This window comes from Vulpes vulpes, chromosome 2, assembly GCF_048418805.1.
Source record: "Vulpes vulpes isolate BD-2025 chromosome 2, VulVul3, whole genome shotgun sequence".
Taxonomy (NCBI): domain Eukaryota; kingdom Metazoa; phylum Chordata; class Mammalia; order Carnivora; family Canidae; genus Vulpes; species Vulpes vulpes.
The window spans coordinates 101,116,271-101,135,700 of NC_132781.1; the positions used below are offsets into that span (position 1 = coordinate 101,116,271).

At 36.7% G+C, this 19,430-nt stretch overlaps 1 protein-coding gene across 2 annotated transcripts in view; it reads left to right on the forward strand.

Moving 5' to 3' along the window:
- Positions 1 to 18,271, forward strand: part of GPR158 (G protein-coupled receptor 158) — a 411,529-nt gene extending 393,258 nt beyond the window's left edge. For both annotated transcript variants that reach the window (XM_026013682.2, XM_026013683.2), the window contains 4 exons: positions 3,489 to 3,627; positions 9,673 to 9,778; positions 12,895 to 13,041; positions 13,881 to 18,271. In XM_026013682.2, coding sequence (XP_025869467.1) covers positions 3,489 to 3,627; positions 9,673 to 9,778; positions 12,895 to 13,041; positions 13,881 to 15,350 — 1,862 coding nt within the window. In that variant the 3' untranslated portion in view covers positions 15,351 to 18,271. The remainder of the gene's footprint in view (positions 1 to 3,488; positions 3,628 to 9,672; positions 9,779 to 12,894; positions 13,042 to 13,880) is intronic.
- Positions 18,272 to 19,430: the final 1,159 nt, after the last annotated feature.

The following is a 19,430-nucleotide window of genomic DNA, read 5'->3' on the forward strand; positions in this document are numbered from 1 at the left end:
TATAGATTAAAAGTAAAATACCTGTTTTCTGAAAGCCCTATTTGGATCTTTAACTATAAATGCAATTCCCTTTTTTACTATACTCATTCCTCCCATCAAAACCATTTAACAGCAGAAATTATTTTCTAAAGCAGAAGCACAACACATATTTCAACTCCCACGTAATAACACTGCAAAATTTGGTAACATCTGCATATTTTCTTTCCTAATTGCGATGTTAGTTTGAAGTTAATTATATGAAATTGATTTTTTCCCAAGCACAACTTTCATATATCACATTTAGTTTAATTGGTACTTTGAATAATAAATTGTTTTTCAGCTACAGCATATTGTTTGATATTGCTAATGAAATGATTTTAATGTTAAGCTTAGCTATTAGGAGGAATCTTCTCTCATCGCGTATTTTTAAATATGCTTCTACATTGTAGCATCCCAATTAACCTAGCTATTTTCCTTTTTTTTTTTTTTCAATCTTCAGGATAACATTATATAAAAACACTACAAAAAGTGGCAGTAAATAATGTCTTTAAAAGGATATAGTGTTAATTACATGTGAAGCCTTCAGTTTCAACATATTTTTGTGCTGGTGTTGTTTAATAATATTTTTGCATTCTCTATTCTTAAGAGCCAAGCACATTACCAAACACATAGTGGCCCATTAGTAAACAGTGGTTGTGACTGCTAATAATAATGCCAATATGACCATTAGATCATGTCTAGACCCTGCAGTATTCGATGGAGTGGCAAGGTTAACAGAAAGTCTACATCTCTAATAACCTGAAACTAGTATCACTTACATTCTTTCAAACTAACAAATATTTATGGAATCTTATCTATGTATGCTCAGTACTGTTGCTATCTAAGTGGGCAAAGGCAGAAAAAATAATTGAAAGACTCAATTCCTTGTTGAATCATTGTATTCATTGTATTGTATTGTATTCATTGTATTGTCTACCTGAAATGAATATAACACTTGACTGTTAATTATATACTTGAATTAAAAAGTAAGTAAATAAATAATACTGACTTCTTGCCATGAAGGTCTTAACTACTTGGGGCTAAGGAATGGAGTGATTGACAAGACTCCACAAATGATTTTCTCTCAATGATATGTTGTGTGGCATTACTCTCTGCATTGTGTAATATCAGTAATTAAAAACCATAAGAGATTAGAGGAAGTAAAATGCATTGCAAAGTTAAATGGATTTAGGTGTCCCTGTGATGGAGGTGGGACTTGAATTAGACATGGAAAAACTGTGAAAGATTTAAAAATGTGAGAGATTTCTTGTGTGAGCAACACATAAACAAAGACTCAACAGTAAGAAGAATCTTTGAAGTGTTCAGAGGATGAGCCTGGCTGGGTCAGCTCAGAGTTTGTGCTGGGAAGCATTGGAAGATCATGTTGGATATACAACATGAAGTCATAGGGGTCAAGGAGTGCCAGGACCAAGCATTTGTAAAGTAATTTCTGAAGAAATTACTGAAGATTTCTGAATGAAGATGCATGCAGTACTTCACAAAAGCCTGACCCGAGGGTCAGCAACTCAATTAAGAAGTCAGGGGCTAAGAAACATATACAAGCACAAAAGAATATGGCCCAAAAAAAGTGGGCAGCTAACATGAAGCCTGGGTGACAAGAAATTCCTAAAAATGAGGACTCGTCTGCTGAGGCATGAATCTCTTATAGTCTTCCTTTTGGGGCAGTCTTCCTTTTGGAATTATTTCCAGGGTCCTAGGTGAATGTAAGTGAATCTTATAATGGAAATGTGAATCAGCTAACCCAAATGGAATACCAGGGATTTGGACAAATCCTGATGTGAGCAAAGTGGAGTTTCAGTAAATGAAGAATGAATGAACCCAGAGTAAAGCCAGATTTAGATGGGACAGTTGAAAAATAATTGTAACAAATAAGGAGTGACCTTATAGGCGCTTAAAGGATAGTCATTGTGGGTGTGGAGAGGAATGATCCATATGAAAAACAGCTTTAAGTAGAAAGGTACCAATGAAAGGTGGCTCTGAGATTTCAAACCTGGGTAAACAGGCAATAGTTGTACCATAGACAGAAATACAAGAATTAGGAAGGAAAGTTCTACATGAAGACCTCAGCATTTCCTGATCCAGTAGAACTCAACTGGAAAGAACATTTATAGCACATGGCCAGTGGCCAACATACTGAATAATTGGGACCGAATAAATCTCATGGAGGTCTTATGAGTGTGGCTTACTTTTTATTTGGCTTCTAACCACATCAGGGTTTTAGAGTAACTCTTGAAAAATGTGTTTACTTATGGGATTTTCAATAATTAGGGCACTACCTGTTGTTTAAATACTGACAGAAATATATTGAAATATTGGCAGGTAAACATCTTGGTATATGGGAATGGAAGTCAGTGTTTCAGTAGATAAGTAAGTAGGTTACCTTGAAGTGATGCATTTGATAAAAGGTTTTCTCCAAATTAAAGCTTTCTTCTTTTCTATTATTTAGATATTATCTTCTTTAGATGCTGTCATCCAATGAACACACTGTCACTAAGACACATAAAATGAGTTGTAGCAATTATTGATAAGAATGAGTTAAAATAGCAATGTTCAGTCTGACAAAAATGGGGGATCAAATGAGATGTTTAACAATAAGAGCCCTTTAATGTGTGTTTTTATTTATTACTTTATTTATCTAATATCTACTGTCAGAAACTTTGTTAAGTGCTTTATATCCATTATTTGATTTCAGTAGCAAATAATCTCATGAAATACATACTTTTGTTATTTTCATTTTCCAGGTAAGAAAACTGTCCAGAGAGGTTAAGTTACCTCAGATTATGCAAAATTAATTAGAGATAGAGCCAGGATTTCTAGTCAGGTCTAGTGTGATTCTGAAGCCCTTTATCCTTAAGTGTTATCCTATGCTTGTCTCTTCTGGCTTGAGCCTGCAAACAAGGTGATTATGAATTTTACTAAGCCTTCAGCACTCCACCCACAAAAGATATGATTTCTGTCATGTGTGAAGAAATAATGGTTCATTTATAAAATATGCCACTGAATGTTTAACAACCTATTTTCTCACATTTCTGGTGATGGATATCTTTATATTGTAGAACCAGATTCAGTGTAGTAAGAGCTTAAATTTCTAGAAGCTGCATATAAACACATTGCTTTTGTTGCTTTGCTGACTTCATTATGACCCAGATGCTCTATGAATATCTGAAACTTAGGTTGGGGATGTGGAAAATTATTCTACAGTTGTTTTAGGAAAAAGCCAGGTATTAGCAAAAGAAAAATCTGAGACAGCAACCACTCTTATATATATATATATAATATATCTTTGAAAAATATTCTATACGTGACATTTTGTATGCACCTATTTCTAACTAAACTAATGTTTCTATAATAGACACAAAATGCATGCTAAAGAACTTAAAATTAACATTTTTATTCACCTATAAAACTAATGGAAAATTGTTTTTCTTTTTCTTTTGTCCTTCTCACAGCTGAATTTTTATTCCTCTTGTGGGGTGTTTATCTCTGCTATGCAGTGCGGACCGTCCCATCAGCATTTCATGAGCCACGATATATGGCTGTTGCAGTTCACAATGAGCTCATTATCTCTGCTATATTCCATACAATTAGGCAAGTGCTCTGTAGAGCTAGAAAATAACTGTTTTATTTTTCTGATGTGTTGCAGTTTAATTTAAATAGCAAAACTGGATAAAATACATAATGGAAAGATTTAGGAAAGATAGTGTTTTTGTGTTTTTAAGTTGATTTCTTTGTCACAGAAATGACAAATGAATATAGTTTTTTTTTTTCAAAGATTGATTTATTTAGAAAGAGAGTGTGTGCACAGGATGGGGAGGTAAGGAGCAAAAGGAGAAGGAAAGAGAAACCCAAGCAGACTCAGTGCTGAGCATGGAGCCCAACATGCGTCTTGATCTCACAACCCTGAGATCATGGCCTGAGCTGAAACCAGGAGTCAGACACCTAAGTGACTGTGCTATTCAGGCATTCCTATAGTGTTTTGTTTTGTTTTGTTTTGTTTTAAAGTGCTATTCTTAGCTTCTTCTGATGTTTCGTTAATCACCTTTATTTATTTGAACATTAACTCAATGTATTACATTAAACCATTTATGGGAATGGCATTGAATACTATTATGACATATAATGCTTTTTGTTCTGAAGATATAAAGCAACACATGCTTACATTATAAAGTAGATGTAGATAAATTATCTATGTTTTCATTCATGTTAATATGCTAGTTTATACTTTTAAAATCTTCATAGTCAACTTATGTGTATTAATTCTGCTAAATTCAAAACTAAAAATCCACTCCAACCAGATGACTAGATTTTTATGTGCAGTAAAGTTTTATCACTGTCACATTTTAACAATGACTTTCTATCATAATGATGTACAGCCTGGCCCTCCATTTTTTGATAGCCCATATATTCCTGTAGTTAGTAAGTACAAAGGAAGAAGAAAGTAGCTTATGATAAGTGAACAAAATGAAATGTGTAGGACTTACCTTCTGAGAATTTACATCTATTTAAATCTGAAAATGAAGTGAAAACCTGTAAGAACAAAAAAAGGAATCCTATAATTTGAAAAGCAACAAAAAGATGTTATTCTGTTACTTGACATATATGAAAAGTTAGGACACACTTAAGAATGTAATCAGACGTTTTCAATATTTGTCTTTTCCCTCAGTAGAAAAACAGAGATTTATAATAGTGGGAGTCAGAGTGCGAAGGTGTGGATCTATGGAAGTTTTAGAAGATATTTATATTTCTCACTTTAGTCAATAATTACAATTATATCTTGCCCTTGTAGGAATAGATGATGCCAGAGAGCAGTTGAACTTTAGGCATACCTACACTTTTTTTAACTTTTAAGTAAGGAAAGAAGTATTTATGATTTGACAACTCTGGAAATTCCATCAAAGGGACAGGAATCAAAAGAATTTGCCTCATTGCTTTGTCTTGCCCCCTCTCAATAGAGAGAGAAAAGAAAAAAAGAGGAAGGAAAGATGAGAAGTAAAATATGTTATAAATACACAAAAAGAAGACTCTCAATTCTACTCAGACTAGAGCCAAAGAATGTGAGAGGGGATGCCCTCGGTCCTCAAGGTAATAAGCAACAGAGAATACTCTGTCACAGACAGAGCTCCACAGACTTTACAGTTCTCCCAAATCACCTCCCAAGGAGAGTTGCATTTTTATTGTTTCCCGAATATCAAACACATGTGTTTCAAAATATAACAAACATGCTTCTCTAGAACCACTTATAAGTGAAATGCTGTATTAACAAACCAATTAAAAAGTTACAAGCTTGCCAGAAGACTTATTACAGATAAGTTTAAATGTCTTCTGTTGTCAGAATGTGACTATGTCATGGAGAGGGTTTCCTACTTTTGCCCTACAATCAGCTGCTATATTTCTTAGAACCAAATTAATTGCCCAAGAAATTAAATCATTCAAAGCATTTATCTAAATTGATCTTTATCCTCTTCTACTTTAAGATTTACTCTGTTCCATTTTTATCATTAAGTATGTTTGTTCAGGTGTCCCTGGGTGGTTGGGCAGTTGGGCAGCTGCCTTTGCCTCAGGTTGTGATCCCAGGACTTGGGATTGAGTCCTTGCATCAGGCTCCTGCGAAGAGCCTGCTTCTCCCTCTGCCTGTGTCTCTGCCTCTCTTTCTCTATGTCTCTCATGAAAAATAATCTTTAAAAAAAAAAAGTATGTTTTTTCAATGAACCTTAAACTCTCAACTTGCCCAAATAGGCAAGGTAAAGTATCTTGTAAATAAACTTTTAAAAATTCCCAATAAGGCAATAGGTGGTTATTATAGATAAATCATAAAATGATAAAAAAATAAACTCCCTAATCCAACCACCCAAAGATGATAAATACTCTTAACATATTAGGATATCACTTTTAGATGTTTTTATATGCTTTTTATATTTATGACACACTGTGTTGATAGCTCCTTTTTAGGAATGTCACAGCACAGAGTGACATACTAAGAAGTCCTGCTTTAAGGAAACCTAGTCAACTTTGTTTAACCATCACTTTCCAAACTATTCACCATAGTATCCTCCCAGCCGTCAGTTGACATCTGATAATAGCAGCCACTCTTCAGAAAATTCTCTTTTAATACTGGGGCAAGGTGAAGAAACATATGCTAAATATTCATTCAGAATAGCTTTCTTGAGGCACCTGGCTGGCTCAGTCAGGCAGTGTGTGACTCTTGATCTCAGGTTCATGAGTTCAGGCCCCACACTGGGCACAGAGGTTGCCTTAAAAAAAATAGCTTTCTTAACTTGTGTAGGTCTTTGCTACAGAGCCTTAGATAACCCATCAGCCTAGCTGGATTCACATAGACACAAGCTCTGACTGAATTGTTCATGTTGAACCTAGAAGATTTTGTGTTAGTAGACATGCACTACTCACAAGATCAGTTTTCCTCAAGACAACTATGTACATTCCTATAAGTTTTAAGCAGGGAGGACTTCCAATGGTAGCTGGGTGACCAGCCTTGGTAGGCTTTGGTGTTCCCTATATTTTAGGTTCTAAATTTGACCTACCTCCCTACATAGACCAGACCCAATTTGATTGTGCCATGTTGGCTTCAAAAAATTATAGTATATATAAGCTACTCTGTCTTAGAAATACAATTGTATGGCCATAAAGGACCAGGGATGGAATTACAATTTAACACAGTAAATCTCCAGAGCTCTTATTTTAGGGAAATTAGCAGGGAGTAATAGGCAGTAATAATTAAAGAAATCAAGTATATATAATTTTTATTTACATATGGACTGAATTCATATGTGCTGTGGTTTCAATGTTGATAAAGTCCAGGAATAAGAAGCAATAACATAATAATATAAACCAACTGGGTCCATCTTTGTAATTTTTTAGTAGGATGAAATAATATTAAATAAGACATCCAACATCAGGAAAAGTATTCTCTATCAATAAGCATATATATTTATTCTTGTTTGCGTAAAATATAAAATTATATACATATTGTGTATACACATATACATACATAAATATATAAACTTGAAGCTATGGCTACATATTTATATACAGATTTACTTTTATTCTCACCAAATTGCCAGATTGAACAAAAATAAACTAAAAGGATTAAGTCTAAAAGTCTAATAATGCAGAAGGCATTTTACCTAATCTGTTCTATAATCCTTTACTAAGCACAGAGCAAAGCTTTGGGAAAGTGCAAGACTTTTAAAAAGTTTGCTTTTATTCTTAAACCCAGTTTTTAAGTATTTCTGTGTTCTTATTAGATCTATTTTTTAGAAGTTGAAACAATCTTCTAAAGAAAAATCTTTAAAATGACTGCAAAACCCAATTTTTTTCTTAAGATATTTCCACTCAGAACTGCAATGTAACAAACTCTAGCAGTATTTAAAAGCTGATTAATTTCAGGGCAATTGGTGTTGGTATATAGTAGTTCAAAATTACTTTTTGGAAGACTCATCATTTTAATTTAAAATACATGTAACCATTGTTCCTTCCAGATATTGTCAGGCTGGTTTAAAGTTCACTTGTGTTGGCATTTGAGATAGAAATTCCCAGTGCATGAGAACACTTTTAGAATGTAAATCCAAAAAAATAAAAAATAAAAATAAAAAAGAATGTAAATCCATCTCCTTTGATTTAACTGTCTGCTCCAGTACTGGAAATGGCCTCAGCAGATTGGGATTGTATAATTTTCCAGGTCACATTTTATATTGCTTCTATGCCTCAGTACTATGCCTGAGGTACTGTTACTTGTTACCGAGTATGATGATCCTATTTCAGTACTTAAAAAAAAAAAATCTCAACTGACATAGCACAGACTCTGTCAAAAGTGTGTCATCCCTGAACAGAGTGAATATTCATTTAGTCATATTCAAGGCAGATATAAAGCCACTTTTTCTCACCAAGAAGTTAGAGATGTTAATTCATAAAATTGTATTTAGTTATAGGTGAACTATCATGAGCTTTCTGTATTTCTATGTATATATTTTGTCCTTTTTATGTCTCCAAACACAGGGGAAACTATCTCTCTATTTTGAACAACGTTGAGCTTCCATTTTAGCTTGATTTGGGGTTAGGGATAAGAAGACAGGACGGGAAAATGAGGAAGAAATCCCCTTGATGAAAATTTTAAGTATTAATAGTACTGATTTACTTAGTAAACTTGTCATGAATATGGCATAATGCGGGTATAAAATTAGTTTCTCCTACTTTTATTTTTTTTTAAAGATTTTATTTATTATTCATGAGAGACACAGAGAGAAAGAGAGAGAGGCAGAGACACAGGCAGAGGGAGAGACAGGCTCCATGCAGGGAGCCCGACAAGGGACTCCATCCCAGGTCTCCAGGATTGTGCCCGGGCTAAAGGTGGTGCTAAACAGCTGAGCCCCCCGGGCTGCCCACTTTCTCCTACTTTTAGACTCATATGTTTGTTTTATGATTATATCATCAGCATTTTCTTAAGATGTTAGCTTTTCAAATATGATGATGTATATCACTGAATCAAAATGCTAATTCTCTAGGCACACCTGAGTGGCTCAGTTGGTTGAGCATCTGACTTTTGATTTCAACTCAGGTCATGATCTCAGGGTGATGGGATGAGCCCAGCTCTGCACTCAGTGGGGAATCTACTTCTCTCTCTCTTTCCCTCTCCATCTGCCCCTCCTACTGCTCCCATTCTCTCTTTTTCTCAAATAAATAAATAAATCTTTTTAAAAAATGCTAATTCTCTAATTCCAAACACAATAAAATCTCATATTTAGCTTTTGTGGATAAACAGTGAATGGGAAAAAATTAAAAGAATATGGTTGCAAAATGACCTTAATAAAAGCATCACTGGATAGTTTCTGGAAAATAATGAGTCCTTAAAACCTGAGTTTTAGTTTTTACATATACCTATTGATTTATGAAAATATTCCAAAATCACCAAGGTAGATACCAGTACTGAACTTTTCCTATACATATTTCCTGCAGGACTGTCCTAGAACACAACTTTGTAAATTCCTCAGCAAGATAAGACTTTAAATTATTTTAAAACAATTTGATACTTAACAACAGCTAAAATTTAGATTTTAAAAGATGTGTTTTACAAACCATTAGTATATTCATTTTACCCATTGCATTATCATCTAAGCCTCTGAGGGCGTTCACAAAGCAAATAATTACCCACTCTTTTTTTTCTTAGATTTTTTTCTTCATTTATGTTTTCAAATGAAAAAGATTGGAATCAAGAGTTATGTGGCTGTGTCTTATAACCCAAATTTGCCTGAAACCACCAGTTTGTGAATCTGTTCTTTTGAATTCACATGTTTTCACTGCTTTTATTTTAGACATTCATTTTATATACAAAATAACTATTCCAGGAAATGGTTAGCACATTATATATCTATATGCTATCTTTCTCACTACTTATAACTTAGAATAATAAATAACAAAGGGTTCATATCTTATGTATCCAAATAGGGTTACTTAAGGCTTTATTCTTCTGTGATGAAAATGTATGCCACAGAAACAGCAATACAACATTTTCCATGCTTGCTTGTTTTTTTAATACACTGAGGAAAAAAGGTCCCGATTATCCTAGTGGTTTAAATAGAAGTCTCTTTGGATTACTAATGTGGTGAATTCTCATTTCAGATTCGTTCTTGCCTCAAGACTTCAGTCTGACTGGATGCTAATGCTGTATTTTGCACATACTCATTTGACTGTGACAGTCACCATTGGGTTGCTTTTGATTCCAAAGGTATTCCTTTAAAATTACTTTTCTCTTGCAAGACAGCTTTTTTACATAATCATGGAGTTGTTTCTCCTTTAAAAAATACCTGTCAATATAGGGAAAGGAGGCTGTGGAGATTTGCTTGACACTCTAAAATGTTTTTAAAGCTCGCTCTTCAGGGAACTAGATGTCTCTTTTGGGATTTATTGAACATCCCATATAATTTTTAAATACTTCTGTTTGTGCAAAACTCATCATCTGATTCAGTTCTTTCTCAAATATTTTTATATCCAGTTATGTTTTAATTATAGGTTCAAGGTAACTTTTGTTGTAGCTGTAACATCAAAATTATTTTTAAAGAGAATTATCCTATTCTAAGAATCTTCTTGTTTAGATTTACATTCAGGAAGCATTGTGTTGTAAACATTCAGAGAATTTTTATATAAATAATAATTATATTGTGTACAGAAGAATCTTGCTTTATAATGATGGATTCTGACAAAGACTTATCTAGACAGCATACCAGTGTGGGGGGGAAAGGGCCGGCACTCAGAATACAGGGATTATGAGTATGTGCCCCACCTACAATAGCTATGCGGTATGATGTTAGCTAAGACTTTTCATCTCTCTAAGTTTCAGTTTCTTCACCTATTACATGATAGCAATAGAGCTGCTTCCAATGAAATAATATATATCAGAGTGTGGGGGGAAAAGCATACAAGTTATAGCATTATTATTATTTTTCTCTTTTACATATAGAAAAAAAGTGTTAGGACATTATGTATCTGTATTAGTACCACACAATATAATATTAGCACAGCTGAGGCAAGAATTGTAATTGCTTTTAATTCACTTCTGGCTTTACCTTCTCTCATAAGCAAAACATAGAAATTCAGCCTGATTGAAAGGGCAAACAAATGTAATCAGAGCAAAATGCCTGCTTTCTTCCTTACTTGAATTACACCAGATAGCCACAGTCTTCATGGATTAGTCTGTTACTGCAGTTTATCTTATCCATTTTCATACTTTGCATTACATGGTTATATTTTTATTAGATGGCTGTACTGTGTACTCACACTGTTCATTCAATTCTAAGAACTGAAAACACATTTATACAAAAAAGGTTTGTACATGAATGTTCCTAGCAACACTATTATTAATAGCTAAAAAGTGGAAGCAACCTAAATGTCCATCAACTGATTACTGTAGAAACACAATGTGGTGTATCTCGACCATGTAACTCTATCCAGTAATAAGAAGGAATAAAGCACTGATACACGCTACAAACTTGTACAGACCTCAGAATCATTATGCCAAGTGAGAGAAGGTAGATATAAAAGGCTACATCTTGTGTGATTCTATTGATATGAAACGTCCAGAATAGGCAACTCTGTTGAGACAGAAGGTAGATTAATGGTTGCCACTAGCCAAGAGGAGAAACAAAAGTGACTGCTTCATGGATTTAAGGTTCTTTAGGGGGAGATGAAAATATGCTGGAATTAGATAGTGGTGATGCTTACACAGCACAGTGAATATAGAAAAAAAAGCACTCAATTGTACAATTGAAATTTGAGAATTTTATGGTATGTGAATTATATCTCAACTTCAGGTAATTTAACAAAACCACTGAGGGGTTTTGCTAAGCACTGTTCTATATCCTGGAATAAGAATAGTGAACAGGTAATGTGCTTTCATGGTGCTTCTATTGTGGAGAAGGTGGAAACAGGACAAAATAAATAAATAAGCTAAATATTTAAAATGCTATTTTAGATATAAGTACTGAGGACAAATAGTAAAGCAGAAAATGGACAATATCTGACAAAGCAGTGTTCCTTAAACTCATGATCATCTCTAAGACTGTGCTCAAGAAAACCAATTCCACTCTTACAAATAACTTCTGGGTGGTTTCCTAGTAGCATGTGAGAATTTGGAGGGCAGGGACACTGTTTATTCATATTTATAGCCTTAAATTCCTGATGCATGTCAGATCCACACATGTATGTGGAAGAATGAAGGACAGATTCATCCGTTTCTGTTGTTTCTCAGTCAGTCCCAATTACAAAACATTCGTGATTCCTTACATAGGGAATTGCTGTTTCACATGCTGTATTAATGTTCACCTGCCCACCTAAGTATTTTAACAAACACTGACATTAAAATAGCTTTGTATCATGAAAGTGATCTTAGTTTTTTAAAGGAATATTTGACCTGATGACAAGCTGAGAGAAGAGTACCCATGTTCCCTAAGCCATTCTCTCAATTTTCCATAGGACAGTCACTCGGTTTATATATTGTGTGAAGGGGCTGAATTGTTTTTATTCTCCCTGCTTTCCATCATTTACCTAATTCATTCTTCACGTCTCCATTTGATGAAGAATAGAGATAGCAAGAGTACATGAAACTAAAAGATATCAAAAGACCATGTGAAAATCATAAAAATATCTCAAAATATGATGGAGGAACTTGAGAATACTGAGTTTGAGAAAAAAATACTGTAATTTTGGTGAACCTTTGAATTTTAAACTTATATATCATCACTTTAGGCTGAGAGAGCACTGTGCTCCAGAGAGCTTCAGGGATTGGTTTCATACCTGACTGTCAACGCAGTTGATGCTGGAATTCAGATCTGTCCCCTGAGTCTTAGAAGCAACTTTTTTTGAGCTGTGTTTAGAAGACTGAAAAGCACTGTCTGTCAGGGCTAGTCGTACCCCTGGATGAAATATAGCCTCATCCATGTGAAGCAAAATGATCAACACAAGGTAGACCCCACTGCTCAAAAATATATTTCCATCCAGCTGTCAGTGGGTCTTGGACAACATTTGTTTGGATTTTTCTACTTATTTCACTTTCAAAATGCAAGTATCACTGAAGAAAAGTAATGTCAGTGAACACTGGAAGCCTAGAGAAAAGACAAGGATGAAAATAGAAGTCAGAGAAGCAACCACGTATTAATATTGCCCCAGAGGTCTAGATGTAACATGAAAAGCAAAACCAAATATAGCATCAGATCTTTTATAAAGAGTTCAGTAAATGAGTTCATCAAAGCTGAAGAAATGATATTAACATGAGAACCTTTAGAAAATGATTCAGCTGTGTCTGCTAGTGGGTTAATGTCCACAGCTCATATTTTGTCTCTGTTGCAGTTTTCACATTCAAGCAATAACCCCCGAGATGACATTGCTACAGAAGCATATGAAGATGAGCTAGACCTGGGTAGGTCTGGGTCCTACCTGAACAGCAGCATCAACTCTGCGTGGAGTGAGCACAGCTTGGACCCAGAGGACATTCGGGTAACACCAGTATTTCAGCCTTCCCTACTTCAGGCTCACCCCATATACACGGGCAAGCATGTGTGGGCTGATGCAAACATATGCTCACCTTTGTGCACACGTGAGCCAAAGAGAAAAAGAGAGGGGGCGGGGAACATGTGTGTGTGTGTGTGTGTGTGTGTGTATAAGAACTGAAGACATCTAATTTAGAGTTAACCCAGTTCTAAAACATACGTCATGGTAGAAATTACACAAGCTGATCTTGATAGTCTCAACTGACTTAGTAGTCATAATGACAAAGTGGTGATACATGTTTCCTACTACAGTTTATGACATTTTGCTGATGAGAAGGTAGGATAAATCTGTGAGTAGAGAACCCAGAGTACTGAAAGAAATCTGAGACAGTATATCAGCATCTGGAGAAAGAAGCTGCTTTTAGTAATTGACAGTCTATTGTCCCCCAAACCTAATCCAACATTAGAGGTAATTTTGTCAATGGCTACATGATTCTTCCAGTATTGTTTAGGGATATTATTTGTCAGTAGACGCTATGCTGTGTTTTGTCATGGTCCTGGTCAAGTCTGGTGCATACAATTTGTTAAGTCCAAAGGGCTCGTTCCATAAAACAAGGGTAGAATGCATGTGTTCATGTCTTAAATTTCAGACTCTATGTGAAACAGAACACAAATTAATCAGAAAGTAAGAATGAGGAGAAAGTGAGTGAGTACACATAGTATGAAAAGCTGTAGAGCAGTTTCCCTAAAGAGCTCAAGCTCAGTAACTTCAAACTACATTTAGTAATACTATCTGGCTCAACCGCTAAGTTCCACATCTCTGTGAATTTGCTCTTGTTCTGGCAGGATGAGCTAAAGAAACTCTATGCCCAGTTGGAAATATATAAAAGGAAGAAGATGATTACAAATAACCCTCACCTCCAGAAAAAGCGGTGCTCCAAGAAGGGCTTAGGCCGTTCCATCATGAGGCGTATAACCGAGATCCCAGAGACGGTTAGCAGGCAGTGTTCCAAAGAGGACAAGGAAGTCACAGACCACAGCACAGCCAAAAGCACTGCCCTGGCTAGGAAGAACCCACAAGAATCTTCAGGTAACACTGGGAAGCCCAAAGAAGAGTCCCTGAAAAACCGAGTCTTCTCGCTAAAGAAATCACATAGCACTTATGATCATGTGAGGGAGCACACGGAAGAGTCCAACAGTTTACCAGTGGAAAGCCAAGATGAGGAGGCTACAGAACATTCCACACTAGAGTCTCTGTCAAGTAAAAAACTAACACAAAAACTGAAAGAAAACAGTGAGGCCGAGTCCACAGAGTCTGTGCCTTTGGTGTGTAAGTCAGCAAGTGCACACAATCTCAGCTCAGAGAAGAAGCCAGGCCACCCCCGAACATCAATGTTGCAAAAGTCTCTCAGTGTCATCGCAAGTGCCAAGGAGAAGACTCTTGGATTAGCTGGGAAAACTCAAACATCAGGCATGGAAGAACGTGCTAAAGCCCAGAAACCAAAAGATAAAGAAACAAATAGAAAATACTCAAATTCAGATAATGCAGAGACTAATGATTCTGCCCTCCAAAACTCCAATCATTTGGAGGAGCCAAGAAAACCTCAGAAATCTGGGATTATGAAGCAACAACGGGTCAACCCGGCCACTGCCAATTCTGACATGAGCCCAGGCACCCCCCAGACGAAGAACAACTTTGACATTGGGGAAGTGTGCCCTTGGGAGATTTATGACCTGGCCCCCGGTCCTGTGCCTTCAGAATCAAAAGTTCAAAAACACGTATCTATTGCAGCTTCTGAAATGGAGAAAAACCCAACTTTTTCCTTAAAGGAGAAGTCTCATCAGAAGCCCAAGGCAGCTGAACTGTGTCAGCAAACCAATCAGAAGAGCATAGACAAGGCTGAGGTGTGCCCTTGGAAGAGCCAAGGCCAGCCTGGTTTTGAAGATGAGAAGCATCTGATTCCCAAGACTCAAGTTCCCGCAGGGAGAGCCAGAGAGGAGAATGGCAATCAGCATTATGCAGCCAATGTGTGTGCCGGGCAGTATGAAGAACTGCCCCCCAAAGCTATAGCATCAAAAGTCGAGAATGAAAATCTCAACCAAACAGGAGACCAGGAGAAAAAGACATCCTCCCCTGAGGAAAATGTGCCTGGCTCCTATAACTCAAGTAATAACTTTCGGCAGCCTTTAACATCACGAGCTGAGGTGTGTCCTTGGGAGTTTGAGACCCCAAATCAACCAAATGCTGAAAGAAGTGTAGCTTTACCTGCCTCTTCCACTTTAAGTGCAAATAAAATAGCGGGGCCTCGGAAATGAGAGGTCTGGGGTCCATTTAAAGTGTACCATCCCCAGAAAGAAAAGGAGAAGGAAGAAACCCTGAATTCGACAAAAATAAGAGGATCAAGATTCCCAAGGAGAGTTTGTCAGGAAACGTGAAAGGCCCAGGTTGAAGAAGACCAGGAGGGCAGAGGGACACCACAATGGAAGACAGACTGGCCAAGAGAAATCTTTCCCCTGGTGTCCCCAGGGGAGTCCCTACATTTATGTATGTTTAGGGGGAGTAGCCCTCACTGTCTGCCCCTGATCAGTATTGACCCATGGCACTTCGAAGACCCTAAACAAGGCAGACCAGAAGACACGGAAGAGGTACAACATTTTGCAAAGAAGGTATGGACATAGATGACCGAAATTCTAAGTAGCTAACTGAACTTACTTTACCTATTTAACCTTGATAGCACCGCTAACTTAATGCATCCCCAAAATACCTTTTATATTAATGATTGCTCTCATTTTCTTATAAATGTATGTTTCAGTACATTGTTGTGTCTCGTATTCAAGCATTCCAGATTGTATAATTTTTGCAAATAACTTTGATATTATATGACACAACACATTTATGCAATCCCGCAGCTACTCAATTGTTATTGCAAGTTACAGATTACCTGCTATCTATCAACTTTAGTTGATTCTTGAAGTACAGTAAGCTTTCTCTGGCTTGGGAAGCCATAACCGTTATGATAAAATCTTTTAGTTTTGGCTGTGGTTTATATATTGTGAATTTGGATTTGATTCTATTGTTTCACATCATGGTTTGTTATACTGTCTTAATCAGGGTTTTTTATACAAGTTGAGTTACTTGTTTTGCACTTCTTGTTAGGACTCCGAGAGCAAGTGGTCCTACTTAGTCATATGTCTCAATAAAGGACAACTTACCTATTGTTTGTTCAGAGTCAGAGACAGGTAGCACCTTCATTCCAATTTATTGTCCCTTTTAACTCTCAGTATTCATACTTAGCATTTCGCAAGGAAGAAGCTAAGAGTGAGAAAAATATACTGCACATTATTATTACCACTGAAAAGGGAAGACTCTAGGAATGACATGAGAATTAACTACAGTACTGCAGAGCCAGGGAATTTGCCTTTCAAAACAGACAGAAAGGGAGCTACTGATAGCACTTTCAAGGGAGTATTTTTTTAGAGAAAAATTATGATAGCGTCAAGATCATTGTATGGATATATTTTTATTATGCATACTGAATATATATTTTAAATTACCTTAAACTACTTATTCTCATAAACTCTTATTCATTGCTTCAGCTAGTGGCAACACTTGCTGGGCCTAAATCCCAAAGAGCTTTATAACCTGATTTTTTCAAAGCCTATAAGGTGGTATGGGCTCTCCATTCTCCCAAGCACTGGAAAATTTACAGGTCCTGCAGATTGCCATTTTGAGCCACCTGGCTCAAAATTTAGAAATGCAGAGTTTCTTTGCAAACCAAAACAGCCCCCAAAGCAAAATTTGTAAAAGGTACTGCCTTCCACACTGATCACTTGGCATGAGAATCCAAAGCTGCTGACTTAGCCCTACTGAAGTGATCATGCAAAGAGATTCCATTCCAAAGCTCAGTCTCATTTTATTTAAAGATGAATCACTTAAAAATAGAATGCAGACTTCCCTTTCTCTCATGCTAAATGCTGAAGTATCAATGGCTTATTTGGCCAGGACATTTCCAGCCTAACTGCTCTTCATTTTATGTGCAGCAAGGAGAACATGCCAGGAAGATAAAAGATGAAAAAAGAGAATCAGAAGGTAGATACAGGCCTGTTCTAAGAGAGTATCATTCTCAGTGGAAGGTATAAACTAGGACTTCTTATTCATCATCAAAATTTTCTCAACAATTTTTATTCAGGAATAAGTGAGCACATCACCATTTTGCAAAGCTGTGCATCCATCTTCCTCACCCATTCGTTTGCTTTGTGCATATTACTCAGGTTGGTGGGGTAGGTGTGAAGAGATGGAAAAATTCTATTTTTCTGTCTTTCCTTAATTTATTTCCTTCTTCTCTTCCTTTTTAGTCAAGGCCTCTCTATTTGGTACCTTGGAACATAACTTTAAGGTATATTTGTGAACTTGGTTTGGAATTTCCAGGCCCACCTACTTGTTTCATTTTTGTTCAAGGTCTGTTAGCACTTTATTCACTTTTTGAGAAATAAGCAGTCAAGCCTCGGTGACTTTTTATTGCACTTCAGGATGATCCTGCTAGAGATGTGGCTTAAAGAAGACTTGCCAAATTATACCTTAGTGACATTCTACAGTCCATAGATTTTTCTCCACCAGCATAAATCAGTGAGAGTGCCTCGGGTCTTTCCTAGAGTTTCATTGCCATTAGTTATCACCAAGAGAAGTTTAAATCTACAATTTTTGAGGTTTTTTTCCTAGATCAATAATAATAAGAAAGTGAATAAACACTGTTAAGGTCACAAACATTTGCTAGGTTGTCCTTCTCAATGCATGTGCAGGCTGCATCCTGTCCTTGTTTTTAAGCCAGGGTTTATAAATAAGTAGATTTATACTAATCTTAATAGAACTGTATATTTTATGCAAGAATTAAATGCTTTACAACATGAATTATAACTCAGCCCATTGTAAACTTTGGTGGCAATATGGATTTGAAACACGACAGTTCTCTTGTATTTGCTTCCTAGGTTTCTGCATGCAAGTGGTGACAGGTAGGACTGAGAAACACTGCCTTTGACTTCTAGCATTTAGCAACCGAGAGCTGTAGAGTCAATAAAGCTGTAAGTCTCTTCACTTAATCTGTGGTTCTTCTGAAACTATTATCTGAAACCTACAGCATCCCACCATGAAAAATATTTGGTAAATTTATGTTGTGATGTGTTACAGCATGTAAATAATTATAACTTATCTGCAATAAAACATATTTATATGAAAGTGATTTATGGTGTTTTGTGTATCTATCAAAAATCAAATTTATTTCACCTAAGCCAACTTCAGAGGGAATCCCATGTATCTTTGACCTCATACGCCTGTCTACAGAAATATGTGATTAGCCGAATGTGGCCTCAAACATACAGGTCATCATTTGGAGCCAGTAGAACCTGTTAGGACTAGTGATTTTGATTTAAGAAAGCTCTGTCCAGGGCAGCCCCGCTGGCTCAGCGGTTTAGCGCCACCTTCAGCCTGTGGTGTGATCCTGGAGACCCAGGATCAAGTCCCACATCGGGCTCCCTGTGTGGAGCCTGCTTCTCCCTCTGTCTCTGTCTCTGTCTCTCTCTCTTTCTCTCTCTGTGCCTCTCATGAATAAACAAATAAAATCTTTAAAAAAAAAAGAAAGCTCTGTCCAAATAGGAAGTAATTCAGTTACCTTTTTTAATTTACTGAACATACATAGGCAATTTGCTAAGCAATGATGCTGATCTTTAGATAAACAAGAGCTCCAATATCAAATATGCACTATCTAGTCACTGCTATAGTAATACAGAGGGGAGCCCCACTAATTCATGGAGTCAGGAGAGGCTTAAGAGTGAGGGCAAGCTCCCAAGGCTGAAATTCTGCAAGGCATCAGTTATGAACGGGAAAAGGTGTAAGGCTGGAAAGGTAATTGTGCCCAGCCTTGCATGCCATGCTTCAGATTAGCTACAGCCTTCTCCTGCAGTACTGGGAACTATCAAAAAGCGGTAAACTGGATCATAATCAAGTCATGGAATCGAAGGATCTTTTGAGGAGCAGCCCAGGAATGGACTGAGGTGGGAGGAGACTGCAGGCAGCTAGATTAGCTAGCCAGCACAAGACTCAAGGGAAGGGTGAGGGCCTAAAAAGGAGAGGGAGAGATTATTGTTTTGGGGGTTTTTTTAGATTTTTTTTTTATTCATTTATGATAGTCACAGAGAGAGAGAGAGGCAGAGACATAGGCAGAGGGAGAAGCAGGCTCCATGCACCAGGAGCCTGATGTGGGATTTGATCCTGGGTCTCCAGGATCGCGCCCTGGGCCAAAGGCAGGCACCAAACCACTGCGCCACCCAGGAATCCCCAAGATTTTTTTTTAATTCATTTATCCATGAGAGACACAAAGAGAGAGAGAGAGAGAGAGAGAG